Source organism: Sceloporus undulatus, chromosome 6, assembly GCF_019175285.1.
Source record: "Sceloporus undulatus isolate JIND9_A2432 ecotype Alabama chromosome 6, SceUnd_v1.1, whole genome shotgun sequence".
Lineage (NCBI taxonomy): Eukaryota > Metazoa > Chordata > Lepidosauria > Squamata > Phrynosomatidae > Sceloporus > Sceloporus undulatus.
In genome coordinates this window covers 107591709-107611776 of record NC_056527.1, presented here as the reverse complement: position 1 = coordinate 107611776, position 20068 = coordinate 107591709, and the positions used below count along the sequence as shown (strand labels likewise).

The 20068-nt window shown below is 42.1% G+C and overlaps 2 protein-coding genes across 2 annotated transcripts; one reads left to right on the top strand and one right to left on the bottom strand.

Moving 5' to 3' along the window:
- The first annotated feature begins 178 nt into the window (after positions 1-178).
- Positions 179-6462, top strand: IZUMO3 (IZUMO family member 3). Its single transcript, XM_042473790.1, has 7 exons — positions 179-296; positions 520-594; positions 2474-2563; positions 3470-3487; positions 3630-3710; positions 4717-4807; positions 6180-6462. The coding sequence occupies exons 1-7, from the start codon at positions 179-181 to the stop codon at positions 6235-6237; spliced, it is 531 nt and encodes a 176-aa protein (XP_042329724.1). The 3' UTR covers positions 6238-6462.
- A 109-nt stretch (positions 6463-6571) lies between these two features.
- Positions 6572-15246, bottom strand: IZUMO2 (IZUMO family member 2). Its single transcript, XM_042471849.1, has 7 exons — positions 15012-15246; positions 13454-13528; positions 12965-13051; positions 11379-11399; positions 9443-9523; positions 6989-7112; positions 6572-6802 (listed from the first exon to the last, which is right to left on the bottom strand). Exons 1-7 carry the CDS (start codon positions 15244-15246, stop codon positions 6760-6762), a joined length of 666 nt encoding a protein of 221 aa, XP_042327783.1. The 3' UTR covers positions 6572-6759.
- Positions 15247-20068: the final 4822 nt, after the last annotated feature.

Here is a 20068-nt window from a genome sequence, read left to right as displayed (position 1 = left end):
GACAGTTCCTTGCTTCTGAAGGAAAGTTGTCTTGGATATGATATTTGGCCCTCATAGCGCAACCGCTGCCATGGTGCCTTGGTTCCTCCCCGTGTTCCCCCTGTTTCTGTTATCCTTCAAAGCAACAGCTGGGTGCCTTCAATGCGACCGCCGTTTCTTGGACTCTGTGGCAACCCTAATGAAGGAAACGTTGCCAGAAGATGTACCCGACCGTTACACCCTAATCGAACGGCACGTCCAGGCCCTGGCTGATTTGCATAGCACTTTCCTCCAAAAGAAATACGAAAGAGTACTTGGTACGATCTGAACAGAGAAGTATTAGTGGGGTTGGAAAAAGGAAAGTGTCCGGAGACTGGTAGTTACCTTTGGGGACTACAACTCCCAGAATCCTGCAGGCAGAATGCCTGGTGACCATGTTCACTGGGGGATTCTGGGAACTTGCAGTCTAAAAATAACTTTCCCAGGCTCTGGCTTTAGTATCACAATTGTAGAATTAAATCTGTGCATGTCTCCTTCCAGATGTACGTGGAGTGATGTCTCTTAAATCAGATATTATCAGCCGTTTGCGAGAGATAAACAACAGCACATGGAAAGGTATGATGTGGAAAATTTTGGATATTGGGTTTACAGCTGAAATTAGCACCTCTTGCCTTCATATACTAAGCCTCCATGTAGATATCATAAATGTAAACTCTAAAAATTAATAACACAGAGAGATTTAGACTGTTCTCCTAAATGTAGAACTCAGCAGATACCTTGAACTACACATTCCATCATCTTCATCAATCCTGGCTGAAAATGGGGGTGGGAGGTTGTAGGTCATCATATCTGGAAGCTGCCAGGTTGTAGGGAAGCAGCAGGTATCCTAAACCTTGAAGTTTTATCCGCTGTACCCATGTCTTGCTCCAAAACAAACGTAAACTGGATCAAGATGACTGATGGACCCATTAAGTCAAATTCAGATTAACAACCATGTAAGGTGGCCCAATTATGCAGCATGTAAGTAGCCCTGGTATGCATCATATAGATTTTGTAATTCATATAGAAATACCACTTAAACATCTAGAAGAGAGAAAAGGCATATCTGCATGCAATTTGGGTAGGTATGTTAACTTACATGGCTAGGTGCAAATTTCAAAACATTGATTACAATTTAATTAGCAAAACCAATTCTATCTCAGGGGCTGTCAGACCGCCTCTAAGGGACGGCCTGCAGCCGCCTCTATCTGCACTGGATTGGGGCCATGGCAACTGCATGCTGCAGCCCCAATCTCTCCTTTCCATGGTGCAAAAAGTAGCCGCAAAAAGCAGCTCTTTTTGTGCCCTGGAAAGGGTGTCATAACCACCAGTGCGCAGCTTTTTTGCGCTCCTTTGATGCTGCATCATGTAGATGCAGTACCAGAGGAGTGCTATGATGCTGCCGTCGGCCATGTGGATGCCATGCCCCGACTCCGTCCACAGACCAGCCTTAATGGCCAGTCTGTGGATCCTCTCAGTCTCATTATTATTTTTATAAATAAAAGTGCCCCCAATTACTAGGGGCATGGGCAATGTTTGGCCCTCCCTGGCCTAATATATCTTGGGGAGGGGGGAATGGGAAAGACAAAAAACAAAACAAAACTGTAGAGAAACAGCACCCAGCATCCTCAGAAAGTCATTGAGAGGCATGTGAGGGGAAATTATTTCTCAAAGAAAATTGTAACCCTGACTCTTGGGGCCACATGTCCTCATAAACTGCAGTTTCCACATATACTCTCCAACTGTCCCAATTTGGGAAGGATGGTCCCTATTACTCCTCTGTCATCCCACTTGTCCAGTTACCTTTAAAATTTTCCAGCTGCTTGCTCTCTCCTATTTCCTCCCTTTATCCTGAGGCTACTTCAGATCTGAAACACACTGGGGAAATAATCTAGTTTGAGATTGCTTTAACTGCCCTGGCTCAATGCTAGGGAATACTGGAAAGTGTAGTTTTGTGAGACTTGTAGCCTTCCCTGTCAGAGAGCTCTGGTGCCACAATAAACTGCAATCCTCAGGATTCCCTAGCACTGAGCCAGGGTAGTTAAAGCAGTCTCAAACTGGATTATTTCTGCAATGTGTTTTGAACCTCAGTTGCTGGAAATTGAGTTCAAAGTGCAAAAGCAGTTTGCATTCAGATTACTTCTTAGTGAGGTGAGAGGTGAGAAAGGAGCAGAATCTTACCCTTCCCAATAGTCTCAGGCAAAAGCAATGCTCCAGCCCCTCTTGGCTTGTGCATTCTTATTCATTAATAACTTTTGCCACCTTGAACAAACTCTGATGTGGCTTGGACACACATGTACCAGTTTTCATCTGTGAAATGTTGGAAAGTATGTCCCCACTCCAACTGAACTCAAAGTCCCCCAATTTTTCCAGGCTAGAATTGTAACTTGGTCCATTAAGAATTCACAGGTCTCTTTGCTTTGCAATAGCCTCTTTCTCATTTTTTTCCATCTAGGGGTTTTCCTGTGGCAACTCTCTATGTACAAGCTTAGGGTCTTCCTGCAAAATCACATGCAACAGACGCTGGAGAAATTCGCTGACTTTGGTACCAATCCCTCAAGGAATGACAGGCACAGTGCTTCCTAGGAGGAATAGCTTCAATATGAGATACAGAAAACCCAATGCACCATAGGTTTCTTTTTTAAAAAATGACTGATATGGAGCTAAGATAGACATACAAATACAAATTATATAACTAGATTAAGAAAAATAAGGACACAAATAATAGCCAGAATCCTTTTGATGTCTTATGTATGTGTAAGTTCTCCTGTGGAAAAAAATGGACATTTAGATCCAATGTGAAATGTGCAAGCAAAGTTCTGCATAAGGTGCCACTGAACATGTGCATTGTGCATGTTGAAATAAATGCACACTGTGCATGCAGGTGAGCATGTGTTTTTGGTTACACATTTGGTTGTGCAACAGCACAATTCATGCACAAGATGGCGTTCTGCCACCACCATGTCACTCCATGAGTGTAAAGTGATGATCTATCTTCTCAGTATAGGAGCTTAGCCAATTACTGACATATAAAATTAAAGCTTATTGCATTAAAGATTGCCGCTTAAGTGAGGTCTTCAGGTAGTGAAACAACAAAACTGAAGTGCCACTGAATTGTCTTAACCAAAGCAAATTAAAAACAGGTGCATTTACATCCAGAAAAGGTGGACAGCTTGTGGCCCTCTAGATGTAAATAGACTACAACTTCAATCATATCAGCTAGGATTGGTGGCTAGCTTGTGTGTTATTCCTCATTGATAACTTTTGTTATCTTGACCACACACTGATGTTGCTTGGCCACATTTGTCCCATTTTTCATCTGAGAAAATGGGACTTTACATTGTTGACTGGTGAGCATAAAATCATGAATTGCATAAGAACTAAGAAAGAAACCCTCCACATGTAAGGTCTCTAAACCATTCTTCTTCTCTCTTTTCTTCCCACAACTCAGCTTGTTCGGAGGACTGCAGTAAGTATTGGAACCCCTTCCCCAATCACCTCTGAACCCTTCCCAGTTTTTTTCTAGTCTGTCCCTGAATCCTCCTCTGTCTGAAATGGACAATCCCCTAAGGGCCTCCGGTTCTCAGCCTTGATGTTCTTCTTTTTGGTAGCCATTACTGAAGGGCCCGTTTTGGACTGCTGGACCTGCCTACGGATTGTTGTCCAATGTTTTGATGGAGAGCTCTGTGGAGGTATGGCTTGAGCAAAGGGGCAGGGATGCTTTGAGGCTCTGACTCTTGTTTCTGAACCAAGAGCATTTTGGGGAGCCAGGGTGGGCATATCTAAATATTTGGATTTGTTCTGGGTGAAGAGTTATATCTAAATATTTGGAGTTGTTCTAGGTGAAGAAGAGGTGTCCATAGCTGCCTAAGATGAGATGTAGAGAGATCTTGTAGCACCTTTGAGACTTACTGGAATAAAGAGGTTGGCAGCATGAGCTTTCCTCAGATGCATTTGGTGGAGTAGAAAGCCAGGGACAGACCTATATATGCCATTAGTGTGTGAGTTCAAATTCAAAATCCTTTGTGCATGGAAATGAAGTGGTGGTCGTTGGTGGACAAAGTCAAAGTAGACTATATACAGTATAACCCACTCACTTCCATGCCAGCATTCTCTGAAAATGCCAGCCACAGATGCTGGCGAAACATCAAGAAAAAAACTCTTCTGGAACACGGTCTCATAGCCTGAAAAATCCACAGAAACCCAGAGGAAACTAGTCTGAGGTGAGAAGAATAGATTACTACCACACTAATTGAATCTCCAAACCTCAGGCTAGTGTCCTCTGCCTTTGTTCACCAATGACCAACTTGCCACTTAATTTCCATACACAAAGGATTTTGAATTTGAATTGACATCTCACACACTAATGGCATATATAGGTTTGTCCCTAGCTTTCCATTCCACCAAATGCTGCCAACTTCTTTCTTTCAAAGATATAGTCATGTTAGTCTGCAGAACCAGTACGTAGAGGGAATTTGTAGCACCTTTGAGACTAGCATGACCTTTTGTAGACTTCTATTTACTTCCTCTAACTTTTTTTCTTTCAGTTAGTCTCAAATGTGCCTCAAGGTCTCTTGGGATATTGATTCTACAGACTAACATGGCTATATCTTTGAATTCTGCCTAAGATGATAATTTTTTAACATTTCTTTCTAGACTTTTTAAAGTGATTAATAAGACGTTTCTATTGCCTCCTAGTGGAAGACAAACGTCTTGCAGAATACAATGAAATTGTGCTTTACGTCTTCCTCGTTTGTGAGTCTGTGGTGTTGTCTTCAGCTGTGTTGATGTGAGTAGCTGGCTCTGCCACTGTGTTTCCTCAGTCTCCCATGGAATCTGGGAATCCAGGCTTTTAGGTTTTCCTGATCATACCGCTCCTCCTTGCCCTTCTTCCCAAGGAAGCTAAAATTGCCATTTGTGCCAAAAACTTTATTGCAGGAGTGGGAATTGTGTGGCTCACCAGATATTGTTGGACTGTATGTCCCAGCAGCAATATAGCTGGCATAGACAAGGATGAGGAAAATGTTGGAAACTGTGGTTCCATGGCATTTAGAAGGATACTTGACACCCATTTCTGTACCCTATTAGGATTCACAAGACTATGGCTGGAGAATGCTGGTAGAGAATGCTGAAAGTGGTAGAAAGTAAGCTAGGATATCAAGTAAAGGACTACTTTAAAACCTTTCTCATTGAAGGGTCAGCTTTCTAACTGCAGGGAGTTTTTAACATTTTTAAAAAAAATAATAATTCCTTGCTGGAATCAGAACTGGTAAAGCCCATTCTCATCTATGTCATCACATTTCTTATTTCTGTGTATGGCTATGAAAGCTGGACATGGAAGACAGCTGTCAGAGAGGTCCAAAACACACTGCAGAAATAATCTAGTTTGAGACCACTTTAAGTGCCCTGGCTCTGTGCTATGGAATTCTGGGAATTGTAGTTTATTGTGACACCAGAGCTCTCTGACAGGGAAGGCTAAATGTCTCACAAAACTACAGTTCCCATAATTCCATAGAAGGTAGTTAAATCAGTTTCAAACTGGATTATTTCTGCAATCTGTTTTGGACCGAAGAAAATCATTTGAAATGTGGTGCCAGAGGAGAGTTCTACAGATATATGGAGAGCCTAAAAACCGAATGGGTTCTAGAGCAAATCAAGCCTGAACTCACCATAGAATGCCAGAATGACCAAACTAGAGCTGTCACGTGTTGGACATATCATGATATGATATGGTTCATTGGAAGAGATTATAATATTTGGTAAAGTGTGAGGCAGTAGGAAAAATGGAGGACCACATTACAAGTGGATAGACTCAACCCCCGAGCCTTGCAATGCTTCAGCAAAACTATTGATAGGATGTCTTGGTGGGCTCTCATTCATAGACTTGCCATAAGTTGAAACCAACTTAGGGGTAGTTAACAACAACAACAATTGACTTTACCACCCTAGAATTTTGCACTTCATTTTTCTACCATGTTTAGATAATGCTCATGTCTAAATTTTATTGTAATGTTTTAAAATTGTGGTTTTTTTTAAAATCTGTAAGCAGCCTTGGGTCCCTTCTGGGAGAAAGCTAGCATACAAATGAAATAAATAAATATGTCCTGTTCTAGATTTTGAAGGAACCTCTCTCCCTCTCCCCCTCCTAACTGCTCTTCCAGATACTTGGTATGTTTTAAACACAAGAGGATGATGATACAAAAAATAATCGGTCATTAGCTGTACTGGAAACCAGAGGATTGCTCAACACCACACCACCTTCTTACACAGCCTTGAGTTTTGACTGGCGAGAGCAAATAAGAGGACACTTGTACAAGGAAGAATTATGTTTCTCTTTTGAGCAAAGAAAAGCAAATTTGGAACCCATCTTGGTTTCCTATAAAGGAAGTGATGCCTAGTGAATCAGTAGTGTGGGTGAGTGGTGGTTGCCAAACATCTGAAGGAACTAGGAGAACCCCAATAAAGGAAAATCTCTGCAGACCAGAACAACAACAGAAAAGGAACAATTTTACCAAAATTGGGCTTTGTGTTTTTTATGGGAAACTGGGAGATCTGAAAAAAAGTTAGAGATAAGGTTGTGTGGGTCAGAAGAAACACTGATTTGGGGTTCCAATGGTTATTATGGCAGAGTTGACTGGGCCAAATTTCAAGGCTTCAGAGTTTAGAGATCTGTTCAGAATTCATCCCTTACAGGTGAGATGGCAGGTCTTTCAACTAAATGTATCCAGGCAGGTCTTCCTACTAAACAAATTCAAATAGCCGGTTCCTCCAGTACACGACAATCCTGGGGAGAAGGGAGAGTTAGTACTTCCACCACCACCCACCCTAAATCTTAGCTGGTGCTGAGCTGTCTCTGGTGTCGGCAGCTTGTGTGTTTTGTTTCGTTTCAAACTGATATCTCATAACAGGGGTGGAAATAAGAGGTAGCAGTTGACTCTGAGAAGGGCAAAATGTTGTCTGTGATACTCACACGCCTACCATCACCAGAAAGAACACTCCACCCATACACAGGACAATGGCGACTCCAGTTTGGGCAATATTGGGGTCCTTCAGGGGCTTTCCATAACGAAGGGACAAGCGTTCCTGGGCATCAACTGCAAGGAGAGAAGTCCCAGATTTGGCATGTGAAAAAGATTTCTGTCAGCAAGATCTAGTCTCTTCGGTTCCCCCACTTGAGCTCGTGCCCTGAGCAAAACACACACACACAGTCCCAGGTAAAGTTCCCAGATCTCAACTGATCTCTCTTCTGTGGTCCTTAGGGGAAAGGGAAAGAATCCCTGGTTAAGAGCCCTGCCTTGAAAAGTATGTGTGCACATAAATATAAGTATCCCTCATTTGTTAGACTTTGGCTGCATCTGCACTGCAGAAATAATGCAGTTTGACACCACTTTATCTGCCATGGCTCAGTGTTATAGAATATGGGGATTTGTAGTTTTGTGGGATATTTAGCCTTCTCTGTCAGAGAACACAGATGCCACAACAAAGTACAAATCCCAGGCATTCCACAATTGGGCTGAGAGGGCACTCTCCCACGTCTGAACATAGAGTATTGATCTCACTCATGGGGGAGAGGATGGCCACCTTGAAGACCAAAATCCTCAGGTAGGCACATCTAGGGAGAAGTGCTTCCTCAGGTATCAAGGTCCCAAGGCATTTAAGGGTTTAAATGTCACCGCAATATCTTGGGCCAGCCACTAGCACTTGGGTTTTCAACCATGACTTCCTTCCCAGGGCTGTGGTCGAACTGTCTGAGGAAATATGGTACTTTTGATACAACATACAGTGATTTATTGTACAAATTCTGGAGAGGTATGTGTGCAAAAAAAGGACTTGAGGATCACTTACAGCTTAGGTGCCTCTCTTAGGCTCCCCTGCTCTAATGAGCATGTGCACATCTGTACAGAGACAGCAGTGTGTAAATGATCTCATGCACCTTTCTCTCTCTCTCACACACACACACAAACACATGCACATAAATCTCTCCCTTTCTCCCACCCTCCCCTCCTCACAGATACGCATGGCCTTCTGAATTACAATGCCTGGCCACTGATTATTCTAATTTTCTGGTGAGGAATTCAGACTAGAACAACCAGAGCCCAGATGTTTTAATTTAGAGGAACACAGCCTGTCTGATTTGTCTGTGACTAGAATAAAAATACCATTAGATGCAAGAGCATTTGAGAAAAGGATAAATTTCTAAATGTATGGATTTTGGCAGTCTACTACTTAAATGCTATAATTAAGAGGATAGCATCTAAGATCAGCTGTCCTGTTTTGAACAGCAGCTAACATCAACTATCTGTTTTGTATTCTGTAAATACCACATTCAGTATAGCTTAATTTTTAAAGCTTTTTACCATAATATTAAAATTAGTCATTCAAACATAAAGTCTTTAGACTTGGCATTCTTTGGGGGATGTAAGCAGGCTTTCCCAACTTGCCATCTTCCAGAAATGTTAAACTACATTCCCATCATTCCCAATGGCTATTCTGGATGGGAATAGTGGGGCCTGTAATCCAACACATATGAAGGGTGCCAGATTGAGAAACGCCAAGGTTGAAGCCTTGATCAAGTGGGACTGATATGCTCAGGGACCTTTGAAGCACCACCTGGCTGTCATGACTTTGTGCAGAAGTCAAAGGTGTGTGTGTGTGTGTGTGTGTGTGTGTAAAAAATGTTAACTTGTGGTCATGTGTGACCCTTTATTTGACAGATGTGTATGGGCTGCGCTCTGCAGGACATGGCAAACACCTATGCACATTGATAAAATAATTTATATAAATTAATCCTGATCAAAAACCCATATTTAGTACTGGCCAGAGGAGGAAAACACAAAAGAAGGAAACAAACTATTCAGACAGCTTAAGAGCATCAGGAGTAGGCTTACCATTTGTCACAGAAAACCAGGAAAATGCCAGATTGAAGGGTTTGAAAAATGTCCCTGGCAGCCAAGCCGGTTGAAGCAACAAACTACAAATCCCAGAATGTAAATTGATGGCAATATATAAATTAACAACAACTGAAATATAGTGGTTAACTGTATGCAATAGTTAAATATCAAAATGTGGTGTGAGGATATTTTAGGCGGGTGGGGTTGTTGTTGTTTGATAAGCTGCCCCATCCTGTCTTGCATATTTTGTCCCAGTTTTGTGGAAGAGAATGACGGCAAGGCTTGATTCTTATAAAAAAAAATTCCATGTTGGTCCTTCACTTTGATCTGCACAATAAGAGCCATTTCGTGCCATTCTTGTGATGGGCCAGCTTTATTTTTCTGTTGCCTTCACCTTGAGGGGCATAATTCCCAGCAAGTACTGAGTGAGGGGCACCAGCCTCCCACATCTACTTCTCTGCCTCATGCAACCTCATGCCTTCCATTGCGCACTCAATGCACACCCACAAGTACATATTTCCAGCAGTACCTACCAAAGCACTGGCTTAGTGTCATGCAGTAAGGGCCGATCGTGTGGCATCCTTTGCAATTAAGCACTTGATAGTTGAGGTAAGCTAAAACAGCAGCAAGCCAGGAATGGGAGGGAAGAAAAAAGTATAAGCCACACCAAGCCATAAAATAACCCTGATCATATAAATATTTACAGAGCAAGGCCTCCTGAGTCGACTTCTGAAACTCTTTATCCCATAGATTTACAGAATTCCAAACACCTAGAGCAGGGGTAGGCAACCTTTTTGAGCCAGGGGCCGGGTTGCTGTCCCTCAGACAACTGGGGGGCCAAAGCCAATAAATAAATAAATAAATAATTTTTAAAAGAATTAAATAAATAAATAAACCGGGACAAATGTGGGACAAAATTTTCAAATGGAGGACACTTTTTTTAAAAAAATGGAGGACACGCAAAAAAATTTGCTGATTTTAAAAAAAATGTTAATATAAATGCATGTTTTGGAGGCTTCTATAGACAATTGCCCCCCTTGCCCGCCACTTGCGCCCCTTGCCTGCTGCTTGCCTCCCCTTGTCCACCTCCTCCTGATAGGCCAAAGGCCCCATGCCCTCACACGAGAGGCCAAAGGCTCCGGCGGCAATCGGCGACAGGACCAGGCTGGGGCCGGTCCCAAGGCCTTGCTGGGCCGCATCCGGCCCGCGGGCCACAGGTTGCCTACCCCTGACCTAGAGCATAGGCTGTGTCCTTTTGAAAAGGATCATGACTTAAAAGCTTGGAGAAGTTACTTTGGGGACAACAACTCCCAAAGTCCTCCAGCCAGCGTAGTCATTGGTCATACTGGCAGGGCAACTCTGGGAGCTGCTGTTGGTAAAGTAACTTTCCTAGCATTGTTGCCCCTGACATATTTGGACCCCTTCTCCTTCATTAGCTGAGTCCTAGTACTAGTCAGTTTTCCATTAATCGTTTGCAAAAATGCAAAAGTGAACATAGAGATAGTCATGTTGACAAATGTAATAAATAAAGATGAACTCTTCATACATTCTGTTTTACCAGTTACCACCGACTTGAATGCCACACTACAGCCAGGCACCATAAGGAGCTGTATGAAGCAGTGTGAAGTCAAAGGCTTTCACGGCCAGCATCCATAGTTTTTTGTGGGTTTTTGGGGCTATGTGGCTGTATTCTGGAATAATTTATTCCTGACATTTCACCTGGATCTATGGCTGGCATCTTCAGAAGATGCCAGCCACAGATGCAGGTGAAAAGAATAAATTCTTTCAGAATATGGCCACACTGCCCAAAAAAACCACAAAAAGCTATGTATGAAGCAGGTCCAAGACATTATGCTATCTGAAATAGACTGCATCTAGACGTCTGAAATAATCCCGTTTGGCACCACTTTAATTGTCATGGTTCAATGTTATGGAATTCTGGGAACTGTAGTTCGTTGTGGCACCAGAGCTCTGCATCCTATATTAAGGGACATTGTACAAGTAGGAAGTCCTAAAAGAGCCTCTCTCTGGGATTAGGAAGGAATCTATAGAAGTCTCAGTGAGAGAGCTCTAGTGCCCCAACAAACTGCAAGCGTCAGGATTCCATAGGATGGTGCCATGGCAGCCAAAGTGGAATCACACTGCTATAATTGTTTAACATGAAAGGGACACAGCACTTGGAAATTGTAGGTTTGGGGTCTAAAATATCCACTGCCACCCCCACACCACTCTCAAAACGGCTACAGAAAGAATCTATTTTTTTCTCAGCTCTTTTGGAGACATCAGTGATTAGTTGTTCCAGAAGCCCCCCAGTCATTCACAATACACACTGAGACATCTCAGCTCACTACAGTTTGCTTTTCTGAATGCCTCCCCACCACATGCTCTCACCACACTAGCTTTCATTTGCCAGATTCTCCAACCCCAAATCTGCCTCAAATACTCAGAAAAGAGATGGAATTAACTTACCACATATTTTTTTATCACAAGCTGTGAGGAAAGAAAATCTGAAATGAATATACCATGCCAAAAAGGTCAATTGTCTGCAAATCAATTGTTTGCATCTCTCTATTCCCCTTCTATAATAAAAAATAAATCCAGTTTGTGCAATCAGATGATAAAGTTTTCCTTGGACAGCACCACTGTAGGGGCCTAAATACCCTAAAGCAGTGATTCCCAAACTTTGGTCCTCCTGATGTTTTGGACTTCATCTCTCAGAATTCCTGACCAGCTGGCTGGGGCTTCTGGGAGATGAAGTCCAAAACACCAGGAGGACCAAAGTTTAGGGAAATTACTGTGCTAAAGTCACCAGCTCCTGTCTGATCTTGAATGGGAGACCATCAATAAATACCAGGTACTGTTGGTTGTAGTTCAGAGGAAGGATCTAGCAAAACCACTTCTAAGTATTTTTTGCCTAGGAAAAGACAAATTTATGTGGTTGCCATAAGATAACAGGTAACTAAAAGGTGTACACATACACACCACTTCAGATTTCAAGGCAAGGAGGTTGTGTGTTGGAATGCTTCCCTATGAAAAGCTTTTCCAGCATGTGAAGGTCAGTTGTTCATCATAGCTTTCATTCTGGGACACTGCTTTAAATTTGTGGACATTCACTGTTGTAAGAACTTCAAATAGACATGGATATCTTGGGTCTTCACGTGGTACCATCCTGAAGAAGCATTACCACTTCATCCCACTGTCTTAGGATGCTTTGAAATAGGACAGCTCCTGGCCTACCAGTCAAAATCCCAAATGTCTGAAGAACCTTTGTTTCACCATCCCTGCTTTAACAAAGAACTGGGGGAAGTTACTTTTTTGGACATCATCCCCCAAAAAAGAGTAACTTTGCCTGTTCTGCTTTGGTCATTTCTCTTGGATGGGTTTCCAACCTGTCAATCATTTTATATACCCTAACCATTTGTGGATTTTTGTTATAAATCAAGTAATATAGGCATGGATAGTGATGTGCCTCTATCCTTCCCCACTTGCTAAACTGTGAAGGGTTGATAGGAGGTAAGGTCTAACCACCTGGAGGGCCAAATGTTCTCCCATCCCCAAATAAGCGGAAATAAGGGAGAGAAAAGACTTCAAAACCAGCGAGAGAATCCCAATTCAGATTTGCAAAAGCTGGAAGTAAGGGCAAAGTACATGATGGTCATGATGATTTTCCTGCCCTTTTCCCAATCTGGAAATGGCTTACAAAAGTTAAAATATAAACTATCAATAAATTATAAATCATTAAAAAAAAAGTCCTAAATCATAAAAAAAAAAAAAAAAAAAAGCACCACGCCACATAAATTGTAACTCAGCTCTGATGAAACCTGCCAAGACAACCCTATGATAGGTTTGCATTAGGGTCGCCATGAGTCAGACACAACTTGTGGAGGCACACAACAATGACAACAAAACCAAAAACTGACCCCAATAAGAATGCATGTAAAAAAATATCAACATTTCCCAGTCGTTTTGCCAAGGATTTCTTCTTAATTGGAATTGCCAATTTGTCAATTTCAGCAAGTTCAACTATCAGGATATGGGACTTGAGAGAACCATACCTTTCATCTGGTGTTCCTTTAATGCTCTTTTCAGCTTCATGGTGGTAATTGCTCGGAAGGCAACCAGTTTTTCCAGCAAAGCCTGATCTGGGAACAGAATTAGAAAATGCATACGTTGGGATGGGGAGGTCAAATGCCCTGTGCAAAATTAATTCAAGAACCAAAAGAGATTTTCTAGGGAAAGGGTGTACACTGGCCCCTTGGTATTCACTGGGGTTTGGTACCAGGATCCCTCATGGATGCTCAAGTCCCATTAAATACAATGGTGTCCCTTATATAAAATGGCAAAACCAAGGTTTGCTTTTGAGAATGTATATATTTTTAAAATATTTTCAAGCTGTGGATGCTGGAATCTGAAGAGGCTGGAATCCGTGGATACAGAGGGACAACTGTATTGAGCAGAGTAATATCGAATGTTCTGGTTAGAGACAACTTGGGAACAGTCTCAACAGAACAGCATTTTAGGGAAGGAGGCGTTATGATCCTCACCTTCAAGAGTGGTTTGAAGGAGACTCTCTGTAGTGGACCTCACCTCCTCAATCAGGGCATCAACCTTGATCTTAACTGGGAAGAACAGAAAGACAAGGCTGTGATGGCCATCACCCAAATCTTGTTTACACATAGAAGGATCAGATCACCTCTGAGTATATAGGGCAGCAGCTGAGAGTCTGCAGCAAACAGAGATAACCTGCATACTTTTCCAGATAAAAACTGATTTTTAAAAAATCATATGGCAGAGTGGTTAGAGTGTTAAATTCATGTGGAGATCTGAGTTCTAGTTCTCACCAAGTCATAAACTTCACTGCATGTTCTTCGGCCAATCACTTTGTTACATGGGATTGCCAGTTCAGGTTTGTTTCAGAGCCAGACCCTAACGTCCAAAACATACTGCAGAAATAATCCAGTCTGCGACCGCTTTAACTGTCCTGGTTCAGTGCTAAAAAATCCTGGGAATTGTAATTTATTGTGGTACCAGCGCTCTCTGATAGAGGAGGCTAAATGTCTCACAAACCTACATTTGCCAGAATTCCCTAGCATTGAGCCAGGACAGTTAAAGTGGTCTCAGACTGCATTATTTCTACAATGTGTTTTGGACCTAAGAACTAGGGATACATCCTGATGGTGCCAACAAGCATCATGCATTAAGTACCAACCCACAGTTTGTAATTCAAATACATGTATAGAGAAAGAACTTATTTTCCTGTTTGGAAATTAAGACAGACATTTTAGCTCTGGGGACTGGTCCCAGATCAAAGTGAAATGAGGGGATTATTCATTCTCACTTGTTTAGGGAGGTAGGATAAAGAACATTAATCTAGCTCATTTGCCTCTAGTCCAAAGGCGGCTGCAAAGCAAGTGGAGGCTTAGTGCTTCTCTGACCTAGTGATCTCCAGAAATGTTGGCTGTGGATGATGGGGGTAGTAGTCCAACACATCTGGTTGGGGAACGCTGAGCCAGTGCTCAGTTAAAAAGTAACAAAGAGGGGATTTATTAAATGGAAAAAAAAATCATGATTTTTTTTAACGACTCCCATTGCCAGTTTAATTACCTTTTAATTATCCTTTCTGTGCTTTAAAATTTTATTATATTTGGTTTTGTAAATTGCTTTGAATCATGCTTTTGGGGAAAGTCAGGATATTCATCTTCAGCAGAACCCAGTTCCTTTTTTTGTTGTTTGTTTATTTGTTAAAGTGCCCTAATAACTCCTATACTGATGTGGTCTAAAAGTGTTGAGCATCTACGTAATTTTTTTAAAAAGGTGCTGAGAACAATTCTTTAAAGAAGTTAATGATGCAAGCAGTGATGTAACAGGCGTTAGCCAATAGCTACCTGCATAAGCCTCACCCAGCTAAACTGCATTCTGCAATTCACAGTGGACAATAGATATGCTAACTGGGAAATGAGACCACATCTTCCCAGTAATGAGCCATTTTATCTGATAGAAAGACATACAGATTACTGTTGGGACAGAAAGTGTGCATTCGTCACCCAGGCAAAAAAGATCCGTTGAAAAGGCCCTATGTATTTGACTCTGATCATGCTATACCGGCAAGGCCAGAAAACTGGCTGGTGGCATAGTGCTGGAAAAAGTCTCCCTCAAGACCTTTCAGGAGGGCCTCAGCCCGCTCCTTGAGGCGGGTGTCATGGATTTGGCGTGGCACAACCTCAGTCCGGAGTTTAGACACATTCTCCTTAAACTTTTCATCACACTGCAAGCAGCACAAGATGGCTGTAGGCAAGCAGATCAGAGGCAGCAGCAGTGGAAGCTCTGGGCCAAGCATGGCTGAATGTAAGCCACTGGAAATAGTTGCCTCAAATGTTCTGTTTTGCATTATGACATCATAATGGAGGTTTTTGCATCAGCCTGGACACAAATATTGGGAAATATTGGGAAAGTTAGTTTTTTGTGGGCTAAGTGGCCATGTTCTGGAAGAGTTTATTCCTGATGTTTAGCCAGCATCTGTGGCTGTCATCTTCAGAGAAAGTTGGGAAAGTTGTTTTATGAAGCACAGCTCTCAAAATTCTGGAGGTTGTACAATGGGCCCTTGATATCCACAGGTGTTTGGTTCCAGGACACCTCCCTCCTTCCAGTGGATACCAAAATCCGTGGATGCTCAGATCTCATTAAATACAATGTTATGCGGAAATGTTGTCCCCTATATATCAAGGTTTGCTTTTTGGAATTTTACATATATTTTTAAATATTTTCAAACTGTGGTTAGTTGAATGCATGGATAAGGAATCTGTGAATAAAAAGGGCTGACCTTAGTCTAGTCTCTGGTAGAGTTTACGATTTCCAGCCAAGTGGTAATCCTAAAACAGTAGCGGGAAATAATGCTCATTGGATCTGATGGGAGTTGTAGTCCCAAAATAGCCGAGGTTCACAATTTTCCATACACTTGTCCTTAGTGCTTGTGAAGGAAGAACACCCATATTCTTTGTTAGCAACTTTTTTTAAGGTTAGAAATCACAAACCTTGGGGTTTATCACATGGGGGAAAATGTGGAGTTTAAACAGTGATTAACCTGTGAAAATTATGCAACTGACATTAAAACGCAATTAAAATGAGATTAACACAAGAGCTATTATCCTGTGAATAAACAGGGAAAACCAGGCAATAAACAGCAAAAAGTCATTCACAGGAAAATCATGTGAATGATTTGCTGGTGTTTCTTGCCTGGTTATTCAAGGGATATTGGCGCTTTAATCACGTTTCATCTCGATGTTGTGTGAAAACCATTAGCACAATTGCTGGATTATCACAGGTTATTCACAGGATAATAACGCTTTGAACATGTCGTCGTGTGAAAAACCATTAGCACAATTGTGGGATTATCACAGGTTAATCACCCTTTATATGCTGTTGTACTAACATATTAGAAACATATTTCACACACTAAGAACACACTTTCCCCACTGTAAAATAATCTTATGTGCTCATATGTCCACTGGGACTTGCATAGACTTCTACAGACCTTAATCTGCATTGATCTGCTAAATCCCTCTGTGTACTGTAGTCACATAATTTCAAAATGCAGGTGGCATTAAGTAGCGATACCACCATCCTTCTTGTGCTTAACATATGTTTGCCTCCCACAGCGCCTCTTCTGCCACAGGCATAGGATAAGTGTTCAAAGCAGCCCTGAAATCCACCTACACATGGAAAAGTTTTGATGTGATTGACATGAGAATGAGTTTAGCCACATAATCTTGGTAAAATTTCTTGGTAGAAATTTATGAGTGGGTTCTGACAGAAATCTAGGATCCCATTTCATGTTATGTACTTATTTTTAATTATATTTCACCTCTTTTACAAAGAGCCTAAAGTGACACACAACCACACCATTTTGTCATCACAACCACCCTGGGAGACATTTTAGGCTATGAGATAGTGACAGGTCCACAGTCACCTGGTGAACTTCATGGCTAAGTAGGAACTAAAACCCCACATCTTAGACCACCACTGTAAACCAGACATTTCTAGACCAGTGCACCAGCCATTCAATGGTGCATACTGACTGGGGATGATGGACAACCAGATTGGAGAAGGTTGTTCTACCTACTAATAAAGGTATGCTGACATACTTTTTTGAGAGCCAGCCTGATGTAGCGGTTTGAGTGTTGAATTACAAATTTGGAAACCAAGGTTTGAATCCTCACTCAGCCATGGAAACCCACCTTGGGCAAAGTCACGCTCTCTCAGCTTCAGAGGAAGGCAAATTCCTTCTGAACAAATCTTGCCAAGAAAACCCCATGATATGGTCTTAGGGTTGCCGTAGGCTGGAAATGACTTGAAGGCACACAACAGCAACAGCACACTTTCTCTGTCCTCATATAGTCAGTGGCTGTCATCCCATCAAAATCTATTCAGATATTTATATATGTTTATTTTTCTCCAATGCATAGTCACATCCCTGCTGCAGATAAGTGAAGACATATTTGAGAAAGGAAGTACTGTGAAACAACCCCCCCACACACACACGTCTTTCCCCTCTATTTCTCTCAGATCTTCTCCCCACTTTCCCCCACATAGCAATGTAGCCATAATTATTACCCCAATTTTTTTCTCCTTGTAGAAGCAAGAAGGGACAACCCAGCCACTCTCTCTGTTCCACAGAACTAAAAATAGCTAGACATATGGGAAGGGCGCAGAAAAGGAGACCAAGCAGAGGGGAAAGAAACCCACTGACTACCCCTTGAATCCTTCCCCCTTGCAGCTGATTCCTAGCTCCTTACTGAGCTAGGATAGAGTAGATTGAACCAGCATGTTGTAGTAGTCTGAGCAGTGGACTATGATTCTGGAGACCAGGGTTCGAATCCCGGCTTGGCCATGTAAACTCACTGGGTGACCTTGGGCAAGTCACCTTCTCCAAACCTCAGAGGATGGCAATAGCAAACCTCCTCTGAAGAAACATGCCAAGAAAACCTGTAATTATAGTCACCTTAGGGTCGAGATACGTTGCAGGCACACAACAACAACATTGAGTTTAATGGCAGGATAGGATGGGCAAATTCCTGGGGAAGAATCAGAAATTTGGCAGCATTTTAAAATTAGTTATTCAATTGTTTATAACTTTATTTTATAATTCATCATCAAGTCTGTTGAAAAAGAGTTAGGCAAGGGTCCTGCCTAGGGTTGCCAGAATGAAAACCAGAGAGGGCCCCTGTACATTTAATGGCTGGTAGAAGAGGGGGTTTCAGCAGATGTTCTTTTTATCCACTTGCATGACAATTCTTACTGAAATTCCCTCAATTTTTCTATATAACCCTGAAAGGTGCTGTAGCCCTCTCTCATTTTCAGTCTGGCAGTCCACTAGTGTAGGAATGGTCAGCCCACCAGATCTTGTGTGACTGTGACTCCCAGTACACCTCATCATTGCCCATGCTAGAGCTGCTGATTCCCTCATCCACCAAGGATGGGGAACTTTTTACCCTCTGGATGTTGATAGACTACTCCTTCCCTCATGTCTTTCCCCATTGGCCAGGCTAGCAGGGTCTCTTACGAAGTATTGCAACTCCTGGAAGGCTGACTGTTCCTCAACCCTGTCAAACACTTTGATGCAAATGATATGCTGAACACAAACAATTATATTTTCTTTTACATTAAAAAACAACAAACAGTGTGGTATAGTGGTTTGCATGTCAAGCGACAACTCTGGAGACCAGGGTTCGATTCTCCGCTTGGCCATGGTCACTGAGTGACCGTGGATAAGTCACATGCTCTCAGCCTCAGGGGAAGGCAATGGCAAACCTCCTCTGCACAAATCTTACCAAGAAAACCCCATAATAGAGTTGCCATGGGGTCAGTCACCACAAGTCAGAAACGACTTGAAGGCACACAACAACAACAAACCAACACAAATTTTGAACCTTTTAAAAAGCAAAGCAACTTGCGTAATTTCTGGGCTCATTTGAGACAGACAGGGCAGCTCTCAGCCCTGCGCTTGAGTATTTTCAGTGACTCTGGGGCAATACACTTTCTCCATACGGCAGGAATAGAAAACCAGGGCATTTTTATTTAGTCACCAGAGGGCACTACTGAACTTCTTTTCCAGGGAATCCCTGGGCAAATGAGGAGTCTTCCATACAAGTCTTGATACTATAGAATTGCCCCCAATGTCCCTTTCATACTAGAAGGGATTGGACAATTGGAGTGTTATGGATGAATAGCTCTCATTCTTCTTTCTCCTTATCATTATTCGCTGCCCTTGAATTGACCTCGGCTCATGGTGACCCTGTGGGTGTGACATCTCCAAGCCCCCCTGTCCCCCACTGCTTTGCTCAGGTCTTGTAGATTCAGGCTGGTGACCTCCCTAATTGAGTCTGTCCATCTGGTGTGCCATCTTCCTCTCTTTCTACTGCCTTCTACCTTTCCTAGCATTACAGTCGGCCCTCCATATCCACGCCTTTTTTAACCACTGATTTAAGCATCTGTGGCTTGGGGAAAAAATTAAAAATACATATAAATCACAAAAAGAAAACCTTAATTTTGCCATTTTATATATCCGTGGGGGGTCCATTCCAGAACCCCCCTGCGAAAATAGCAACTCACAAATATTTGAAAATAATGCTGTGCACACCCAAAACAAATGAAGAGTGAGACCATGGACTCCAAGTCCACACAAAGGGGGGGACACGTGTGATTATACACAATATTTTATACACAAATTACACACAATACTTTGATTGTATTTAAAATATTGTGTATAAAATTACCTTCAGGCTATGTGTATAAGGTGTATATGAAACATAAATGAATTTTATGTTTAGACTTGGGTCACAACTCCATGATATCTTGTTATGTATATGCAGATATTTCAAAATCTGAAAGACTACAAAACCTCAAACACTTCTGGTCGCAAGCATTTCTGATAAGTACTGTATAATAATAAAATTAATATTATACAGTACTTTACATGACACAAGCCAGTGTGCCGTAGTGGTTTGAGCATTGGACTACAACTCTAGAGACCAGAGTTTGACTCAGCCATGAAAAACTCACTGGGTGACCTTGGGCAAGTCACAGTCTCTCAGCCTCAGGGGAAAGCATGGCAAACCTCTTCTGAACAAATCTTGCCAAGAAAACCCCATGATAGGGTTGCC

Coding starts and splice junctions, on each gene's coding strand:
- IZUMO3 (XM_042473790.1), top strand. CDS start 179: ATGAAGGAAACGTTGCCAGAAGATGTACCCGACCGTTACACCCTAATC. Junction 3,711..4,716: donor TGATGGAGAGCTCTGTGGAG/GTATGGCTTGAG, acceptor ATTGCCTCCTAG/TGGAAGACAAACGTCTTGCA. Junction 4,808..6,179: donor TTGTCTTCAGCTGTGTTGAT/GTGAGTAGCTGG, acceptor CTGCTCTTCCAG/ATACTTGGTATGTTTTAAAC.
- IZUMO2 (XM_042471849.1), bottom strand. CDS start 15,246: ATGCTTGGCCCAGAGCTTCCACTGCTGCTGCCTCTGATCTGCTTGCCT. Junction 13,052..13,453: donor CCTTCAAACCACTCTTGAAG/GTGAGGATCATA, acceptor TTCTGTTCCCAG/ATCAGGCTTTGCTGGAAAAA. Junction 11,400..12,964: donor AAAGGAACACCAGATGAAAG/GTATGGTTCTCT, acceptor CTTTCCTCACAG/CTTGTGATAAAAAAATATGT.